Raw genomic sequence first — 20021 nt, 5'->3', positions numbered from 1 at the left:
ATACTATGTTCTACAAATACGTATTAAGGTAAGGTAGTATTTTCTGTTTATACATAGACGGATGCAAAAAAGTATTACATGTAGGCAACAAGTGAAACGCCACGATACAAATAGACAAACTGCAATACATGTATACATTCCTAGTAATTTACACAACCAGTAGCCATTTTGCACAGGACTGTACAAGACATGCAATGTGCTTATGTGGGACCAAAGGTTGCTGCTCGCTCTGCTGTTCTGCTCACAAATTCCCTGATGACGTCCTCTAAATTCAGGGCCGACGTCCTTTCCTTGTGCATATGCAAGATCAGAAGGTGCGATAACCTCCTCTGAGTCATTCGGTTGCGCAAGTACGTTTTTACACGACGCAGACCACTAAAAGAGCGCTCTCCGGAAGCGGCAGATGCAGGTACGGATAACAGAAGCTGGACATACCTCACGACCTGATCCAGTAACAGGCGAATGTTTTCCGATCCCTTTTGGAGGACCTCCAAAATGTTCAGGGTTGTGATAGAACCAGCGTTGCGTACAAGAGTTGGTAAGAGAAGAAACTGCGCCGAGAGTCTGCACAGGTCAAAATCGACTGCATGCACTCCCAAAGCCGTCTCTAGTTTATCTGCTGTAAACTGAAGTCCCCCAGCGGCACTGATTAAGATGTCTTCTAGTTTTACGAGCTGCTCCATGCCAGGCTGCTGAAAGCGCTGCCTTGTTTCGCTTATGATTCGGTCGGCAGCAGTGAAATACTCCTTGCGCAGTGCGGCTTTAGTGTCAAGTGCAACTGGCTGAGCAGGCCTGTCGGTTGCCTCGTACCTCATAGGCGGTTTTGAAGGCCTTGAGATGCGAGGCTCTTTCAGGCCTAGTTGAGCTGCAGTTGTGCTCGTGTGCTCCCACAACTCGTCAAACGCGGTTCCAGAGCGCAGTCGGGAGATCGCCTCGCAGAGAGCCTCTGCTGCCTCTTTCGCACCTGCGGCGCGATATGTGGAGCTCTGAAGAGCCCTTACGAGTTCTTCACAAGGCCCGAATAATGCTACGGAAATGTTGATACCTAGCAGCGTTTCAAATTTCTGCAAAAGTCTTTCGTAGCCCTTCAAATTTGCCTTGCTGCTGGTGGTCACTGAATCTGATGTCTGCAAGAACACTTTGAGTGTCTCTTGTACTCTGGCGTAATTCTCAACGAACCTTTGCATTGACTTTACTCTAACGGTCCATCGCGTTGGACAAAGCGGAAGCAAGTTGTTCGGCCTTGATCTGGTCTCCACAGCCGCCTCGCATCCTGTAGCAATTACTACGTCTGCATAAACACTTTTGCGCTTCTTGGAGTCAAGGATCGCATTGGAAACGTCTTTAACAGTGCTGAGAGCGTCTCCAATTATGTCACAGCTCCTGCTAGCCTCCTGCAGTACCAGATCTAAGCAGTGATTGCTGCAGTGTACGTATAGAGACCTTGGCTCAGAGTCCCTAATTCTTTTCTGCACTCCTGAAAAACGGCCTGACATATTCGCCGCCCCATCAAAGCAGTGGCCACGTAAGCAGTGAAAGTCAAGGCCGAGGCGCAAGATCATGTCCTTGATTGCCGAGTATAACGTGTCGGCTCTGCTGTCAGGCGCGTTATACATGCCTAGATACTCTTCTCGAACTTCAAGCGTCTCGCTCGGCACCCACCGCACACAAAAGGTGAACTGCTCGTCACCATTTATGTCGGTAGTGCCATCAGCGATGATGCCGTAGAACGGACTGGACTTCACGTCCTTTACGATCTCTCGTTGTACAGTATGGGCCATAATCTCTATAAGTTCATTCTGCACGTCCCCGCTGATCCATTTGTCCCTCTTAGTCAGCCATGTCTTAAGCGCCGGAACATCCTCGGATCTCTCTTCGAGCAAATCGAGCAAATCGAGCAAATTTCCGTCACCTTTACCTCGCCCTCGAAGAGCTTGGCCTGTGCGGCAGAGGTAACGTAGTGAGCTCACTATGACACGCAGTACCACCCTGGCCTCTTCCTGCTGCTTACTGCACTGCTGCGATAGAAGACGCAAAACAGGAATGCCTCCCTGGCGTGACAAATGTCGGCTCACGGAGTCGGCGTGAAACTGGCTCTTTTCATGTGATCGAAACTTTTCTATGGCTTTTTTCCAATTGTTAAACCCAGCCTTGACAAAGGCTGGCTCCATACTTCCAGCGTTAGCGCTTCCCTGTTCTTCGTAACGTTGACGGCATTCTTGACAAAAGACTACGTCGCTTTTGCTTTCGTAAGAAAGCCAAGGAAATTTCACAAACCAATCACGTTGGCACGATCTACTGCCTTGGTTTCTGGGGAACCTGTAGTTTTCGGCTGGAAGTGACCGGCAGTTGGACAGCGCTGACTCGCCCTCGTTGGGTCTGCTCTTTGGATTTGTGAAGGCGAGCGAATGCGCATTGCTTGCTTCATCAAAGCTAGTTGCTCCTGTTGTCACAAATGAGGTCAAATACGTATGGTCACATTAATCTTTTAGAAAAGGCTTCTTGTTCTCGTATTTCGAGCGATTCGTTATCAAAAACTATCGAGCTTCCGCAATTTCTTCCAAATCTCTGCCTAACAAAATCGTATCGTCAGAATAGCAGGTAGGCGAGACTATTTTGGTCATAAATGTATAATTTTTAGACGATTGGAAATAGTGAAAACTACTCACCAGCCGAGCAATCTGGGGACGGCAGGGACAGCGTGGAACGAGGAGCGCGGCCCTCTGCTGATGGTTGTACATCGCCGGCGTTCGTGATGTCGGGACGTGTTGGACTGGTTTCTGCAAAAGTTACGCCATTTATAACTTTCATAATTCAAGTTTTAAACGACAAATTGTGTTCTATAAAAACTTACCATCACGGCCTGTGCCTTGAACTTCACGATGACACTGCTCGAGAGGCCTTTCAGAACAGGCATCTGGTAGCGATAGGAAAGCGAGGAAACAAGCAGTGTGATTGAATTGACGCATTTACACAAACAGAACTCATGATGAGCTAAGAAGAACTGCGGAATATCTTACCTTGAGAATCTCCGCTTCCTAGGCATGTACGCTTTGGGGCTGGTAGGAAGAAGCTGGTGATCTTCTTTGGATGGCCAGACATTGCATGTAATGCTGGAGTCGAAGAGACACTGACTGACGCTGACTGCATACACCTCTGACGGGTTGGACCCTCCCGATGTCGTTGGGAGGGTAGGATCAGCCCCGATGATCTTGGAGCTTGGTGGTGGGCACGTTGTTGAATGATGCTCTGACTCGCTGCTTCTCGTAAACTTCAACGTTTATCTAAACGCATTCAACTTGGACGACCACCTCTCTGGTTCCGAGTCTAAGACGAACTCCGCTAATTTCATTTCTCGCTTTTCGCATCACAACTCTAACTTTCCCTCGCTCTCGAAGGAAGAGCCAATAATTTCAAACCTGAAGATCATCACGTGCTCTCGACCGGACCAGTCGCCGGCAAGGACATCTTGAGACCTTCCTAAACGAAAACAACCGTCAAAGCTTGTCAAATATGACAAAAAGCGTCCGGTCCGAGGCGACAATCTGGCGCCACGCATGTCTCGTCGCAGTATCCCCCACGCTACGACAACAGCAACACCAACAAAACTATAATCCCCGGGCTCTAGAGGCCCCCATACTAAGCCCCAGTTGGCCCCCGCGCGCCACTCCCAGGCCTTGCCACGGGCAGATCGGGTCCAGCTTGCTCTAAGCCCTCGTAGCCGCCGTGCTGATGGAGGACGGACACTGGATTAAAAAAAAAAAAAAAGCGCGCTCCCGAAACTAATTGTTCTTGTCTAAAATCTCTACGTGCGACAAGACTGTGCCTTGCTGCTCCGTGGCTTGCACCTAACATGGACGCACGTGATGCCTTCGTGACGAGCGCCTGGCTGGCGTTATATCCCCGAACTATTCTTATGAGGGCTAGGGGGCTGAACCCCCCCCCCCATAAGAATACTTGGGGGGGGGCTCTGGCCCCCCCTGCCCCCCTCTTCCGGCGTCCCTGCGGTCTATCCGCGGGGAGACGCTCCCAACCCAGCCTTCGACAGCATGGCGCGAGGCAAGAGAGTTCAAGAAAAAGTCTCGTTACGTCGAGTTACTTTACAAATTTCTGTGTATTGTGGTAGAACGGCGAACAGCTGCTCTGGGGACGTAGATAGACAAGTTGTGATGCTTATTTAATTATTTAATTTGAGATATTCACCTGGACACGTTGCGGCTAGCGCTACAAGAGCGCCTTTTTATATATTTTATTGCAATTCTGTAGAACGTATAAAACTCCAGAAAAAACATGAACTCCGTACATAAAAAAATTCGGATTTCCCTAAATAAAAACAATCATGCTGCAATTTTTTTTTCTTTTTTGTTTTATCTTTGCACGTTGTTTGGCGTAGCTTTTTGAGCCTGAGCACGAGGTTTGATACTAAATAGTGAAGTCCGTGTTGTCCTTCTTTTAATATTTTAAATATTTATTAAGCAATTTTTGCGGGTCGTATCGCGGTGTTTGCTTCTACTAGATGGCGGGGTAAACAGTGTGCAGATATCAGTCACCACGATATCCATGGTTCAAATGCCGCGTGCCAAGCGTCTCCTTGAACTCGTTGCCGTGCGGCATTCGAAGCTCAGGTCTCGTGGTGACTCTATTTTGAATCTGTTTGCAGACTTTCTTTTGTATGATGTATAAGCAGCGTGACCCCGACTTTGGGGAAAAACTTATGGCGGTGAGGTACAACCACCTCGCAATGATTTCGCCATTTTTGTTTTTATAAACTTCGTGATAATTGTAGGTTCTGATTGAAAAGGTGGGGCGTGTTATCTCGTAAACGTCTAGTTCTTGGCACATGTATAGCACAGACCACCGTATCCCGTAATGAGCTTTGTGATGTAACTTGATTGATATGCCAACAAACAATGGGATTTTAAGAAAAATAACTCTGGTTTATTTATAAATTCCAACCTTCTTCCAATCTGCTTCGTTCGGCATTCCAACCTGGTATATTTACAGATTCCAAGCCTTGATTTTTAAGGTTAGACGCCAAGTACTTTGCGATGCTATATGGCTTCAAGCAGTTTCTTTCGATACGCTACCCTGTCTGTCATAGTCATGCCTTTGTTGACCCAAGAACGGCCGTACAAACTTCTCTATAACAATCCTAGTTTTTTTTTGTCTCATGGTCATCTCTTGTAGCGCAAATAAAACAAAAACAAATTTTTTTAACATCGTTCAGAAAAAAAAAAAATTCCCTGAGTAGAAACAACCCTGCTGTACTTTTTTTTCTTTCTTTTCTTTTTATATCCGCACGTTGTTTGACGTAGCTTTTCGATCCTAAGCACAAGGTTTGATATCACAAAAGTGCAGTCCTCGTGTAATCCTTATTCTCATATTTTTTTTTATTATTTATTACGTAACCCTACCAAAAAATCCGGTATAACTTTTCGCTATCCGGATTATGGAACCGGAAATCTATCTGGATTCAATCTGGACTCTATCTGGAATTTAGGTTTTCAGAAATTATTCCTTTGTCTGCAATCTGGATTTCGGGTTTCCAAAAATAAATTTCCGGCTCCATAATCCGGTTACTAAAAAGTTATACCGGATTTTTTGGTAGGGAAATTATGCAGGTGATATTGTTTCCTTGTATAAGCACGTTTAGGGCAAATATTATGGCGGTATGATACGACCGCCTCAGAATGATTTTTTCTTTTTTTTCTAGACTTCGTGATATTTGTAGGTATTGATTCAACAGGTAGGTAGTTTTCTAGTAACCGTCTAGCCTTTGGCACATGTAGCACAAACCATCACATCCCGTTATGTAGCTGGCACTTTGTGATGTAACTTGTTATGCAAAGAGACAATGAGATCTAAAGAAAAAATAAGTCTGGTTTATTTATAAATTCTAACCTTGTTCTAACCTAGTTTCTTCGTTATTCCAACTTTCAGCCTGGTTTATGTACATATCCTAAACCTTGAATTTTTAGATTAGACGCGAAGTACCTTGCGGTGCAGTGGCTTCGAACACAGTTTCTTTCGATAGGCCACTCTTGCTTTCAATCCATGACCAGAAGTTGCCGAAAACAAAACAGTCCGGGGAGCCCGGGTGAACGCAAGATGAAGCACGACGACGCGACTGACACCACCCACCCGCGATGCCTGCGACTAAAAGTCTGCACGGGCCGATATTTATAGAAGCCCGGCCTAGGCCGGCCCGTTGTCTATTGGGTCCGGACTTGCCCGCGGCCCGCTATCCATTTCCGACAGCCGGCCCGGCCTGGCTCGAAGCTAATTTTCACTGGCCGGGTGCGCTTTATTTTAGCCCAGTATGAATAGCTCACAAATTGCGCGGCATGGCAGCTGGCTTGCTACTGCTACACAAAAGTTGATTACGGTACCCAATCGTAAATACTGTAACCATTTTGTTTTGCTGCTATTATTAGTTCGACCAATCTGCAGGCCTAGGCAGCTTGTTAAGAAAAATCATCCGATCTTCCTTTTCTGTGACCAAACACGCGCGGAAAGGACGGAAAAACAAAAATGACAAGCAAAAGTAAACAAAACCACGTGTCACACTTCGAAAGGAAGGGAAACATCGCGACGGGTTTGGACAAAAGACGGGCCATTCTAAATTAGCCACTCTCGCTGCGCACAACCGTAAAAAAAAAAAAAAAAAAGAAAGAAAAAAAAAAGAAAACAGCAATGTTGTTGTCTTTTGCGGTGGTACCCCTCAGGGCAGCCTCCTCACCCCTATTGGGGATGCAAGCACTCGTGCGTACAGATAGTTTACGCCGGCGAGGGTACGCATTGTGTAGGCCCGTGTATGTGCGTGTTTGTGGTGAGAAGCGATTGTATGATGGCGGCGCCGCCGGGGACGAAAAGGAACGCCGCGCCGCTAGTACCCTGGATGAGCATTCGGTGCCACACACCGAACCAGACAAAAGCATACACCCACACACACATGCTTCAGCACCTGCTTATCCCCAAGACTTGGACGTAGTTCAACTACTCTACTCAAACTACTGTAGTTTAACTACTTTTCTGAGTAACTTGGTAACTTTCAATCCCAACTTTATTTCGGTAATTAGTAGTTTAACTTAACTACATCTTTCAGGTAACTTCTACTCAAATTACTAACTACTTTCGAAATCTCTGCTAATTTTGCTCACCACAAAGTTTGAGCGAAGGAATAAATAAGACGCCGGCAGATGAAGTGACATTTCCGAGCCCCCTCACATTCCGTTCCCACCAACTTCTGCTCGGCAGTCGTAGAAACTGCATCACAAGCGTCCTTAGGCCAAGGTGGCGACGAGCAGCCAATACATAACACGGGCGCGCACACTTGGTCGGGTATTGACCTAATCCAGTAATGCACACAGGCGCCGCGCCTCCAGCTGCAGCCAAAAAAAGACGGGTACATTTCGAGGGGCGTTGTTGTTTTAATGTTGTCTGCCTTTAGTGAATTCTGACTCAAGCGATTTGGGGGTTCCACGGGTAGGCGCCACTGGAATGACCTCGCATCTGGGCGCCTGTTCCCATGGGCGCCTCGTCGTCAGTGCATTCTCCCTTGCGAAAGCCGGACTCCCCCGCGCACAAACGCAGAGACGGGTAATCCGTTCATGGGCGCACCTTCCCGCGTCCAGCTGCAACTGTACGAGCGACGATGCTTGTTCACGTAGTCCTTCGCGTCCTTCCGATACCGTAGTCGTCGGAGAGGACTGCGAGTCACCCTCGGGAGATCCTTTTGTTGGACCCGGCGTCAGCGGCGAAGTATACTTCGTTTCATCTTTTGTTAAACCAAAACAATGTTTTTCTTCAGTAGCATAGCACTAGCGCCGCAACGAAACGCGCAGTCGTCCGGATGATCTCATCGCCGTGGCGCGAGACTTGAACTCTTGACGGCCAGGTGCACTCGCTCAGCGCGCACCGAACGTCGTGGGAATAAAGAGGGGTCAGTCATAACAATCTCAACTTGCCTAGGAAAAAAAATAAATAGAAGGAGAGTTTTTTTTTTTTTTTTTTTATAAAAGGCCCTTTAACCGTGGCAAACCTCACATGTTTCGTCATGGACACCGACGATGCTGACACTCGCTTTCCCGACCCTGCACAGCTTATTTCTGAGATTCAGCGCTGCCGTTCCCCCAGCGCGTCGGTGGAACGTTTTTTTTAGCTTGGCTGGGAACGTCTTTAGGAGGAAAAGGGGAAAACTCTCCAAAAGGGACTTTTAAAGTCGATTGCTTCTGCGAGCGAATAAACTATTTCGGTGGAAACGCTAGCCATAAAATGACTGCATTTATTTTAGGCTCGCAGGGGTTTTCACAAATCAAAACTGCTGTTCATTTTGCTACCACAAAGATATAAAAAGTAACTTCGAAAGTAACTTCAAAGTAACTCGCTACTTTTTTACAGTAGTTAGTAGTTTACTCAATTACTATTTTGAATGCGTAATTTATACTCTACTTCAATTACTCTTGGCGTCAATACTCAGTAACTTAACTTAAGTACGTTTCCTGAGTAACTTTGTACATGTCTGTATATCCCCCCCACCGTGGTTCCTTTCCCAACCCCCGAACACGTACGCTTCCGAAGAACATGTCGCTAAAGAAAAAAAAGTAATGGCCGGTTTGGCTCGCTTTGGCCCCCCTTGTAGACTTGGATGTAAGGCCCGTACTCGGTCCGGGCTCTTCACGAATGTAGCGGTGAGGCGCGAGCCTGGCCCGTGGCCCGCGGTCTGGCCCGTACCAGTGCAGATCTCTACCTGCGACGCTGACGGCTCGCCCCTCTGTTATGACTAGGAATGCCGCAAACCACCCTAGGATCGAATTCGAATGGTTTCGAGATTTTCGAACCGAACTGAGGTTCGAATTTGAAAGATTCCAATATTTTCGACCGTACGGAGGTTCGAATTCGAACAATTCGCACCTTTCAAAAACCGTGGAGTTTCGAATTCAAAAAGTTCGAAACTTTCACGATTTCTAAAAGTTCGGGTTCAATTATTTTGATATTCTTTTTTTTGCTTGAGGTCGAGAAATTCGAAGATTTCCAACGTTCGTAACTTGAAATTCGAGAGATTCGAATGTTTCTAATTTATTTGGATCTGATATTCGAAAAATTCGAACGTTTCGGGTTCTTATAAAAAGTTCGATAAATTCGAAGATTTCAAATTTCTTTCCAGATAAAGTTCAAAGGTTCGATTCTCTTTTAGGACTGAATTCGAGAAAAAAACTGTGAAGGTTTTGACTTTCTTTCAAGTCCAAGTGCGCAAAGTTCGAAGTCCGGTTTTCATATTCCGTCACCAGTTTCAGTTTCAAATAACTTTTTCATGCCTCACTGGTTTTCACGAAATCAGGTTTAGAAAAGTTCGGGTGGCAATTAAATGAGACGAAGAGTGTCCCGGATGTGCTCGAATATTTACCAGTGCAGAGTGACGTGTGACCGTTGATCAGTAATTGTGAAACGCCAGCCAGGGCGGAAGGGGGGGGGGGGGGGGGGGGGGTATTAGCGTGCATCACGAAGCAGTGATCACACGAACGCACTGTTTAATGATACTCATCGTTCGAAACGGCCAGCTGCGGGCAGGTGGTTGGGGCTCAGAAAAACCATGAAGCGATCAGGCAAACTGCCTCCCCACCCCCTTGCACGCTGGTAGTAATCCGATCGAACGCCGCCCGAGTGACGCTGCCATATAGTAAGTTTAGTTTGTACATGATGCAAAATCTTGATACTGGGAATGAAATTTGAAAGAAAAAGTGTAAGAAGACAGAAAAAAGGGGACAGGACAACGTCTCAAACTCAACTCAGCTGAGTTTGAGACGTTGTCCTGTTCCCTTTTTTCTTCCTTCTTATACTATTTCTTTCGAATTTTATTCCCAGTCTCAGGATTTTGCATCGTGATTAACATACACTAGCTCGCCTGCACCTTGACAATTTTTAGTTTGTAATTGCTTTGGAGGTTTATTTTCCGGGACGGAAGAAACGCTGAGCAAGAAGCACAGAAGCCGACACAACTTGAGGTCGAGGAGCGTTCTACCATACCAGTGGCGTCGGAAGAGGAAAAATGGTGGGGAGGGGGGGGGGGGGGGTCCAGTTCCCCCCCCCCCCCCGGATATTTTGGACTGTTAAAGAAAACAATACGGGAAAAGAGGGCACAGTCGAGCTTATTTTAATCTGAAATTATTTATGCATATGTATTGGCGACGTGCACGACCGAAAGCGTCGCTGTGGTCGGCCTTCCAAGATTGGCCGAACGCTGACTATGACGTCAGAAAAGGATTTATCATCGACGGAAATAAGAGGAATGAAAGAACTTTAACTTTGACGGTGTTGGCAGTCTTCCTATGAGAGCGCAATGATTTCAAGCTTCCACCATGCTATTTACAAACACCATCGAACTTGTTGTTTACAAGGTAATGACGTCACAAGGGGGAACCGTAGGAGGGCGCCACTAAAACATCTCGCCGCTAATCGCTACTGTCGCTCTCCACAGCATAAAAGATCGCGTAGATGGTCATTGTTAGAAACTCGTTGTCAGAAGACACTACTCGTCACATGTTCGGTGGTTCGGAAGTTCAAAGCTATGTCTTTTCGACCTAAATAACTGTGCCATTGGTAAAAAAATAATAAATAAATAAACATAACAATAAATGCAAAACTGAAAAGCTGGAGAGAAAAACAAACTATCAAGCACCCGCCGGAAGTGTTGTATTCTTGCATATTTAGAGGCCCAGAACTACAAAACGAGTTTCTCCTACCAAAATGTGTAAAGGCAAAAAGAAACACGCCCCAGAAACGTAAAATGAAAAAAAAAAATTAGAAATGTCTTTTTTTTTCTTTTTTTTTTATAAAGTGCTGAACTAGAACAATTTTAGAAATCATCCCCTCTAAATAAATTTATTCCTCAACGTGAAAAAAAAAACAATCAAGACATTATTTTGTATTCTGCAGATGGTAATGATATGTACTGTCTCTGGTGTTAATTTAAATGCGATACCTCAAACAATGTAGGCGAAAAAAATTACCAAGTTTAGGGCATAATTGGCCGTAAGTACATGTTTGGATATTTCTTCAAAACTCGTCTTGAACAACAATAATTATATTTTAAGACAACACTTACCTAGGCTATACATAGATCATTCTTAAAAAGTTTAACATCTCTATCATAAACAGCTTCGGCTATAGAGCGCTTCATATATGGCACAAACGACAATTGTCAAAAACCCGTCGTCCTTCCTCGCTCCTTCGGGAATCTATTTTTCTAAAACCAAGCATGCCAGATGATTTAAATAAACGGCATTGTGTTTCGCAAAGAATCCGACACCCCATGTAAACTTGCGAATAAAAAAAAATACGATTATACCTTACTGCTTGAATCCAAATGAAACCGCCCGCCGGTCTTTCGAAGTTCGTCGAACTTTTGACTTTTCAGGAATCGAAAGTTCAACAATTTTCGAATTCTTTAAAATTATAAGTTCAAAAGTTCAAAAATTATCGAATTTCTTAGCGTAGTATATTCGAAAGTTCAAAATTCATCGAATTTTTAGTCTATCAGGTTCGAAAAGCATCGAATTTTTCAGCGTAATAAGCTCGAAATTTTGAAAAGCGTCGAACTTGTTAAACTAACAAGTTCGAAAATTCGACTTTTCTCGAAGTTCCCGATATGGAAAGTTCGAAATTTCGATATATTTCGGACCTTTCAAACCACTTGATTCGATCATCGAACCTTCGGGTCGAAAAAGTTCGCGGCATTCCTAGTTATGACTAGGGATGTCGCGAACCACCCCAAGTTCGATTTCGAAAGGTTTCGATATTTGCGAAGCGAACTGTGGTTCGATTTTGAAAAATTTCGATATTTTCGTACCGACCGAGGTTCGAATTCGAAAAATTCGCAACTTTCGATCACAGTGGAGTTTCGAATTCGAAAATTTCGAAGCTTTCACGGTTTCTAAAATTTCGGATTCGAATATTTCGATTATGTTTTTACTTTAGGTTCGATAAATTCAAAGATTTCGAAATTGTTTGAAAATAAAATTCGAAAACTTCGAACGCTTCGAATTTATACAGACATGAAGTTCGAACAGTCGAAGGAATTTCTTTCTGCATAAAGTTCGAAAAGTTCGAAGGTTTCGATTCCCTTTTAATGCTAAATTAAAAAAGAAAAAAAAACTTTGAAGGTTTTCGATTTCTTTGAAATCCAAGTTCGAAGTCCGGTTTTTAAGTTCCTCAACAGTTTGTTTCAAATAATGTTTTCACGACTCACTGGTTTTCACAAAATCAAGTTTAGAAAAGTTAGGGTGTGATATTTAGACTCCGCGAAGTTGGTCAGGCAATTAAATGAGACGACGAGTCTCCCGGATGTGCTGGAATATTTGCCAGTGCAGAGTGACGTGTGACCATGGAACAGTAATTGTGACCGCCAGCCCGGGGGGGGGGGGGGGGGGGGGGGGGCGTCTTTAACCTGCATCACGCAGTAGTGATCACACGAACACACTGTTTTACGAGACTCATCCAGTTCGAAACGGCCAGGGACGAGCAGGAGGTTGAGGCTCAGAAAAACCTTGAAGCGACCTGGCAAACTACCTCCCCACCCCTTGCACGCTGGTAGTAATCCGATCGAACGCCGCTCGAGTGACGCTGGCATGTAGTAAGTTAATGTCCTGGAGGTTTATTTTCTGGGACGGAGGAATCGCCTCGCAAAAAGCCGACACAACTCGAGGTCGAGGAGCGTTCTACCATACAAGGGCGTCGGAAGAGGAAAAACAACTCGAGGTCGAGGAGCGTTCTACCATACAAGGGCGTCGGAAGAGGAAAAACGGGGGGTAAGAGGGTAGCGGGGGGGGGGGGGGGGGGGGGGGGGGGGGGCTTCAGTTCTTTTTCCCCCTTCCAGATATTTCGGATTATTAAAGAAAACAATACGGGGAAAAAGGGCGTGGTCGAGCTTATTTTAATCTGAAATTATTTATGTATATGTATAGCTACTGTCGCTCTTCACTGCATAAAAGATTGCGTAGATGGTCATTGTCGGAAACTCGTTGTCAGAAGGCACTACTTGTCACATGCTTAGTGGTTCGGAAGTTCAAAGCTATGTCTTTTCGACCTTAATACCTGTGCCAATAGTAAAAAAAAAAAAAAAAATAAATAAATAAATAAATAAAAAGAATAAATGCGGGGATAAAAAGCTGGAGAAAAAAAACTATCAAGAATTCGCCGGAAGCGTTGCATTCTTGCGTATTCAGAGGTTCAGAACTTCGAAACAAGTTTCTTTTACCAAAATGTGCACAGGCTAAAAGAAACACGTCCCAGGATCGTGAAGCGAAAAAAAAGAAGTTTTCTTTTAATGACGGTGCTGAACTTGAACACTATCAGAAATCTTCTCCCATGAGTTAATTTATTCCTTAACGTGAAAAAACAATAAATAGATTTTGTATTCTGCAGATGGCAATGATATGTACAATCTGTTGTGTTAATTTAAATGCGATACCTCAAACAACTTAGACGAAAATAAATATCAAGTTTAGGGCATAATTGCATGTAGATACATACATGTTTGGACAATTCTTCGAAACTCACGTTGAATGACAATAATCACATCTTAAGACGGCACTTACCTAGGCTATACATAGATCATTCTTAAAAAAAAGTATAACATCTCTACCACAAATAGCTTCGGCTACAGCGCGCTTCAAATCTGGCACAAACGATAATCATCAAAAACCCGTCGTCCTTCCTCGCCCTTTCGGAAATTTATTTCTTTAAAACTAAGCATGCCAGAACATTGACACAAACGCCATTGTCTTTCGTAAGGAACGCAGCACCGCGTGTAAAAGTTCGAGAAAAAAAAACAAAAAAACTACGAATGTAATTCACTACTTGAATTCAAATGAAACCGTCCGCTGGTCTTTCGAAGTTCGACGAGCGTCGAACTTTTACCCTAAAAGTTCGAAGTTCGTCGAAATTCTGACTTTTCGGGATTCGAAAGGTCGAAACTTTTCGATTTCTCTCGATAAATAAGTTCGAAAGTTTGAAATTCATTAAATTTTTGGTCAGTCAAGTTCGGAAGTTCGACAAGCATCGAACTTTGCAGCGCAATAAGTTCGAAAGTTAAAAAAAGATCGAATATTTTAGCGCAAGAAGTTCGACGGTTCGAAAAGCGTCGAACTTCTTAGCTCAACAAGTTCGAAAATTCGACTTCCGTCGAATTTTACGATGTAGACAATTCGAAAAATCGAAATCTTTCGAACTTTTCGAACCGCTTGAATCGATCATCGAAACTTCGATCGAAAAAAGGTCGCTGCATCCCTAGTTATGGATGGATGGATGGATGGATGAATAGGGCTGAGCCCTTTGGATCGGGCGGTAGCTTACGCCACCTAGCCATTTTGTTTTACCATTTAAGCTTAGAATATTTAAATGTGAAATCTATATTCACTCCGCAGTGCAAAGAAAGTGAGGCTATGAAACCCCCTTGCCATCAGTGGATAAGAAAATACCTAGTTTTCTCTCGATTTCTGCCACCATTCACTTAATCTTTGCTTGGTAATCTCTACAGTCTTAAAATCACTTGAAACCCAATGACTTTATTAAGTCTATGTTGTCTTCGGTAGGCATAGGGTGAAGCCCTTTACAGTAGAGTATCAAGTGCTCAGCCGTCTCGTCCTCCTCTCCACAAGCAGTGCACACTGTATCAATTTCCTGGTACTTCACTCTGTATGTTCTGGTTCGCAGAACACCCGTTCTTGCCTCAAACAGCAATGAGCTTCCCCTAGAATTGTCATAAATGCTTTCTTTGGCAATAACTCTTTTGTTTAATCTATAGCTTTCCAGAGCCGCCTTTGTCTGCATTCCCTCTAGCCACCAATCTCTTTCTGTGGCCTTAACTTTCTTCTTAACTGAGACTTGCTCTTCCGTATCTTCGCTATAGCCCAAAAACTTTCCTCTTAATTTCCTAGTGCGCTGTCTCCACTTTGTGTCTACACTCCTCATGTATAAATAGCTGAAAACCTTTCGTGCCCATTGCTCCCCGTCCATTTGCCTCAACCTATCCTCAAATTCTACCTTGCTCACCGCTTCCCTGCTCTCAAATGATGCCCATCCCATGTCTCCTTGTACTCCCTGGTTTGGCGTTTTGCAATGTGCCCCCAAAGCCAGTCTACCTACTCCGCGCTGTTTTATTTCTAGTCTCGCATGCACTTCGGATTTCATGCATAGCACTGTCTGGGCAGACAGCGCCCCCTCGCGGCGAGTGACGGAGTTAGAGCAATTACACTCTTCTGCCGGGGAGCGACTCGGATGAGACTAGGGATGCCGCGTACCACCCTAGGTTAGAATTCGAAAGGTTTCGATATTTTCGAACCGAACTGATGGTCGAATTCAAAAGGTTTCGATATTTTCGACCGCACGGAGGTTCGAATTAAAAAAAAATTCGCAACTTTCCAAAATCGTGGGGTTTCGAAGTCGAAATGTTCGAAGCTTTCAAGGTTTCTTAAAGTTCGGGTTCGATTATTTCGAATATTTGTTTACTTGAGGTTTCATAAATTCGAAGATTTCGACCTTCCCTGATTTGAAATTCGAGAGATTCGAATGTTTCAAATTTCTTCGGATCTAGAATTCGAAAAATTCGATTGTTTCGATTTCTTAAAGACATAAAGGTCGATAAATTCGAATATTTCGAATTTCTTTCTACATAAACTCCGAAAAGTTCGAAGGTTTCGATTTTCTTTTAGGGCTAAATTCGAAAAAAAAATCTTCGAAGGCTTCCAATTTTTTTGAAGCCCAAGTGCGCAAAGTTCGAATTCCGGTTTTCACGTTCCGCCACCAGTTTCAGTTTCAAAAAAACGTTTTCACGCCTCACTGGTTTTCACAAAATCCGGTTCAGAAAAGTTCGGGTGTGATATTTAGACCGGGCGAAGTTGGTCAGGCAATTAAATGAGACCCGGATGTGCTGGAATATTTGCCAGTACAGAGTGACGTATGACAATAGATCAGTAATTGTGACCGCCAGCCCGGGGTGGTCATTAACGTGCATCACGAAGTACTGATCTTACGAATGCACTGTTTAACGATACTCAATCAGTTCGAAACGGCCAGGGGCAGGCAGGTGGTTGAGGCTCAGAAAAACCTTGAAGTGATCTGCCAAACTACCTCCCCACCTTCTTGCACGCTGGTAGTAATCCGATCGAACGCCGCCCGAGTGACGCTGGCATATAGTAAGTTTAGTTTGTACATGATGCAAAATCCTGAGACTGGGAATAATATTTGAAAGAAAAAGTGTCAGAAGACAGAAAGAAGGGGACAGGACAACGCCTCAAACTCAGCTCTGGAAATAAAATTTTAAAGAAAAAGTGTAAGAAGACAGAAAAAAGGGGACAGGACAACGTCTCAAACTGAACTCAGCTGAAAACTCAGCTCAGGACAACGTCTCAAACTCAACTCAGCTGAGTTTGAGACGTTGTCCTGTTCCCTTTTTTCTTTCTTCTTACACTATTTCTTGCGAATTTCATTCCCAGTCCAGGGATTTTGCATCATGATCAACATACACCAGCTCGCCTGCACCGTGACAATTTTTTTGTTTGTAATTGCTTTGGAAGTTTATTTTCTGGGGCGGAAGAAACGCCGAGCAAAAAGCACAGAAGCTGACGCAATTTGAGGTCGAGGAGCGTTCTACCGTACCAGTGGCGTCGGAAGAGGAAAAACGGAGAGGGGGAAAAGGGAGGGGGGGGGGGGGGCTCCAGTCTCTCCTCCCCCTCCCAGATATTTCGGATTATTAAAGAAAACAATACGGCGAAAGAGGGCATGGTCGAGCTTATTTTAATCTGAAATTAGTTATGCATATGGATAGCTACTGTCGCTCTTCATTGCATTAAAGATCGCGTAGATGGTCATTGTTAGAAACTCGTTGTCAGAAGACACTGCTCGTCACATGCTCGGTGGCTCGGAAGCTCAAAGCTATGTCTTTTTGAGCTAAATAACTGTGCCATTGGTAAAAATTGTCAATAAGTAGACATAACAATAAATGCAAAAATAAAAAGCTGGAGAAAAAAAAATTGCATCTCCACGTGGTGAATGATGTTGATTGGGGCGAAGCTCTGGTGGTGCTTGTCTGCGTAGACGCTGAGCCGCAGCATGCCGAGCCTTTCGTTCGTTTTCATCCATGTCACGCTGCGGTCAAATGCTCAAATGCGTATATAATCACTTTACAGACCACACATTCTCTTTCTGAGATGGATGAAAACGAACGAAAGGCTCGGCATGCTGCGGCTCACCGTCTACGCAAACAAGCACCACCAAAGCTTCGCCCCAATCAACATCATTCACCACGTAGAGATGCGGTTTTTTTTTTTTGTTGTTTTTTTTTGCCCTACACGAGCACGGGAGCACGTGCTCACGTGCTCGTGAGCACGAGCACCCGACGCCGGACATCGGACGAACATGCGGACATGGCTAGACCCTAAAAAACTTCGCCCTTAAAAAAAAAACAAAAAAAACTATCAAGAATGCGCCGGAAGTGTTGTATTCTTGCATATTCAGAAGCCCAGAACTATGAAAGAAGTTTCTCCTACCAAAATATGTACAGGCCAAAAGAAACACGCCCCAAAAACCTAAAATGAGAAAAAATAAAATTTTATGACGTGCTGAACTTGAACAATTTTAGAAATCTTTCCCCATGAGTTAATTTATTCCTCAACGTGAAAAAAGCAATAAATACATTATTTTGTATTCGACAACGAAAATTGTATTTGACAACGAAAATTGTCAAAAAGTCCTTCCTCGCTCCTTCGGGAATCTATTTCTTTAAAACCAAGCATGCCAGATGACTGAAATAAACGGCATTGTCGTTCGCAAGGAATGTGGCACCGCATGTAAAAATGCGACAAAAAAATTACGAATGTACCTCACTGCTTGAATCCAAATGAAATCGCCCGCCGGTCTTTCGAAGTTCGACGAACTTCGAACTTTTACCCTAAAAGTTCGAAGTTTGTCGAACTTTTGATTTTTTAGGAATCGAATGGTCGAGACTTTTCGAATTCTTTCGATTACTAAGTTCAAAGTTCAAAAATTATCAAATTTATTAGCATAAAAAGTTCGAAAGGTCGAAAAGCTTCGAACATTTTAGTGCAAGTAGGTCGAAAGTTCGAAAATCATCGATTTTTTAGTCTCTCAAGGTCGAAAGTTCGACAAGCATCGAATTTTGCAGCGTAATAAGTTCAAAATTTCGAAAATCGTCGACCTTCCTAGTAGGGTGACCACCTCCCTGATAGCGAAATGCGGGACACGCGGAACAAGGGGGGGGGGGGGGGGGAGGAGGAAGAGGAAATTTTAAGCTCAAATATTTTGCACTCCCAGTGATATATATTTTTTGTGCCAAACCTGTTATTCAATGTGTCGAAATTGAAAACATAAAAATCGACTGAAGCAGAGCTCAATGCATCAAATGGAGTAAAGAAAAAATAAATTTCTTTCGGGGTATAGTTTCCTCTCAACGCTTAATTTTATCAACATGGTCCTACATAAATTTTTACATTAAGTTCTTTTTCGACCGTTGTGAGTTGCAGACTTTTTGCCTTGTGTAACTGTCTTCACAAAAAAAAAAAAAAATCCGCGGCAGCCCTTTTGCCTTGACACAGCGATATGAAAATAATTGCAATATTTTATATTTAAACTTTTGGCGAGCAATTTTTCTTACAATATTTTACCAGCAAGGGGAGAGAGACAACGAGGAATGAGCATAGTTGTAAACCCGGGACTGGGGATTCGGACAAGGGACAAACACAGAACGACACTTCGTCCGTGTCGTTCTGTGTCTGTCCCGTGTCCGTATCCCCAGTCTCGGGTTGACAACTATGCTCAATTTACACCAGCTACATAAGTATGAGCGTCGCTCTCACCATTGCTACATAAGTATGAGCGTCGCTTCTCCTGCAAGAACGACGGTCGCTTCCCGCAATGCCTGGATAGAAAATGGCGTACCATTGCGATTCACACGATTGCCATCGACCTCCGCGCTTCCCCGTGCCCCGTTGTTTGGCAGCGCCATGGGTTGCAGAGTAAGTTTTATGACAGGATGAAATGCGGGACATTTTGAAGATTTTGAAATTTCTCGCGGGACGCGGGACACGAGCCCTCAATGCGGGGCAGTCCTGCGAGTCGCGGGACGGGTGGTCACCCTTTTTCCTAGTTTAATAAGTTCGAAAATTCGACTTCCGTCGAATTTCTTGATATGGAACGTTCGAAAATTCGAAATCTTTCGAACCTTTCGACCGCTTGATTCGATCATCGAAACTCCGGTTCGAAAAAGTTTGCGGCATCCCTAAATGAGACCAATGAGACGGCCGGAGAAGGCTTCGCGCGGGCGCGCTTCGGATCTCGGAGGCCATGCTTTCACCATGGCCTCCCATGGCCTCCGAGATCCCGAAGCGCGCGCGCGAAGGCTTCTCCGGCCGTCCCATTCGTCTCGCTCCCCAGCAGGAGTGCAATTGCGCTAACTCCGTCGCTCGCCGCGAGGTGGCGCTGTCTGCCCAGTCATAATAGAGGGCGAGCCGCCCGTGTCGCAGGTAGAGATCTGCACTGGTACGGGCCAGACCACGGGCCACGGGCCGGCCCGGCCCTCGAGCCGAGCTCGGGCTTCACGTCAACATTCATGAAGGACCCGGGCCGGGTATGGGCCTTGCATTCACGTCTACAGGGGGGGCCAAAGCAAGCCAGACCGGCCATTACTTTTTTTTTTTTTTTAACGGCTTGTTTTTTGGAATTGTGTTTGGGGGTTGGGAGAGGAACCACAGTGGGGGATAAACAGATGCTGAAGCATTTGTGAATAAGTATTTTTTTATTTTCTTTTTTTTTTTTGTGCAGCGAATGCTTTTTTAGAGGACCAGCGGCGCGGCGTTCCTTTTCGTCCCCGGCGGCGCCGCCGCCACCATACAATCGCTTCTCACCACAAACACGCACATACACGCGCCGGCGTAAACCATCTGTACGCGCGAGTGCTTGCATCCCCAATAGGGGTGAAGAAGTTCCCCGGAGGGGCACTTTTCCTG

General features: G+C 44.7%; 2 protein-coding genes across 2 annotated transcripts; both read right to left on the bottom strand.

The window, feature by feature from the left end:
- Positions 1 to 200: 200 nt before the first annotated feature.
- On the bottom strand, positions 201 to 758 carry LOC120850134. Its single transcript, XM_040222518.2, has one exon. It carries the CDS (start codon positions 681 to 683, stop codon positions 201 to 203), a length of 483 nt encoding a protein of 160 aa, XP_040078452.2. The 5' UTR covers positions 684 to 758.
- Positions 759 to 1408: 650 nt separating this feature from the next.
- On the bottom strand, positions 1409 to 2917 carry LOC121837301. Its single transcript, XM_042292898.1, has 3 exons — positions 2855 to 2917; positions 1575 to 2051; positions 1409 to 1477 (listed from the first exon to the last, which is right to left on the bottom strand). The coding sequence occupies exons 1-3, from the start codon at positions 2915 to 2917 to the stop codon at positions 1409 to 1411; spliced, it is 609 nt and encodes a 202-aa protein (XP_042148832.1).
- Positions 2918 to 20021: the final 17104 nt, after the last annotated feature.

The sequence above is a fragment of the Ixodes scapularis genome, unplaced genomic scaffold (assembly GCF_016920785.2).
Source record: "Ixodes scapularis isolate PalLabHiFi unplaced genomic scaffold, ASM1692078v2 PGA_scaffold3__209_contigs__length_174095766, whole genome shotgun sequence".
NCBI classification, from domain to species: Eukaryota; Metazoa; Arthropoda; class Arachnida; order Ixodida; family Ixodidae; genus Ixodes; species Ixodes scapularis.
The sequence above is the reverse complement of the archived record's forward strand: the minus strand, read 5'-3'. Positions and strand labels throughout refer to the sequence as shown.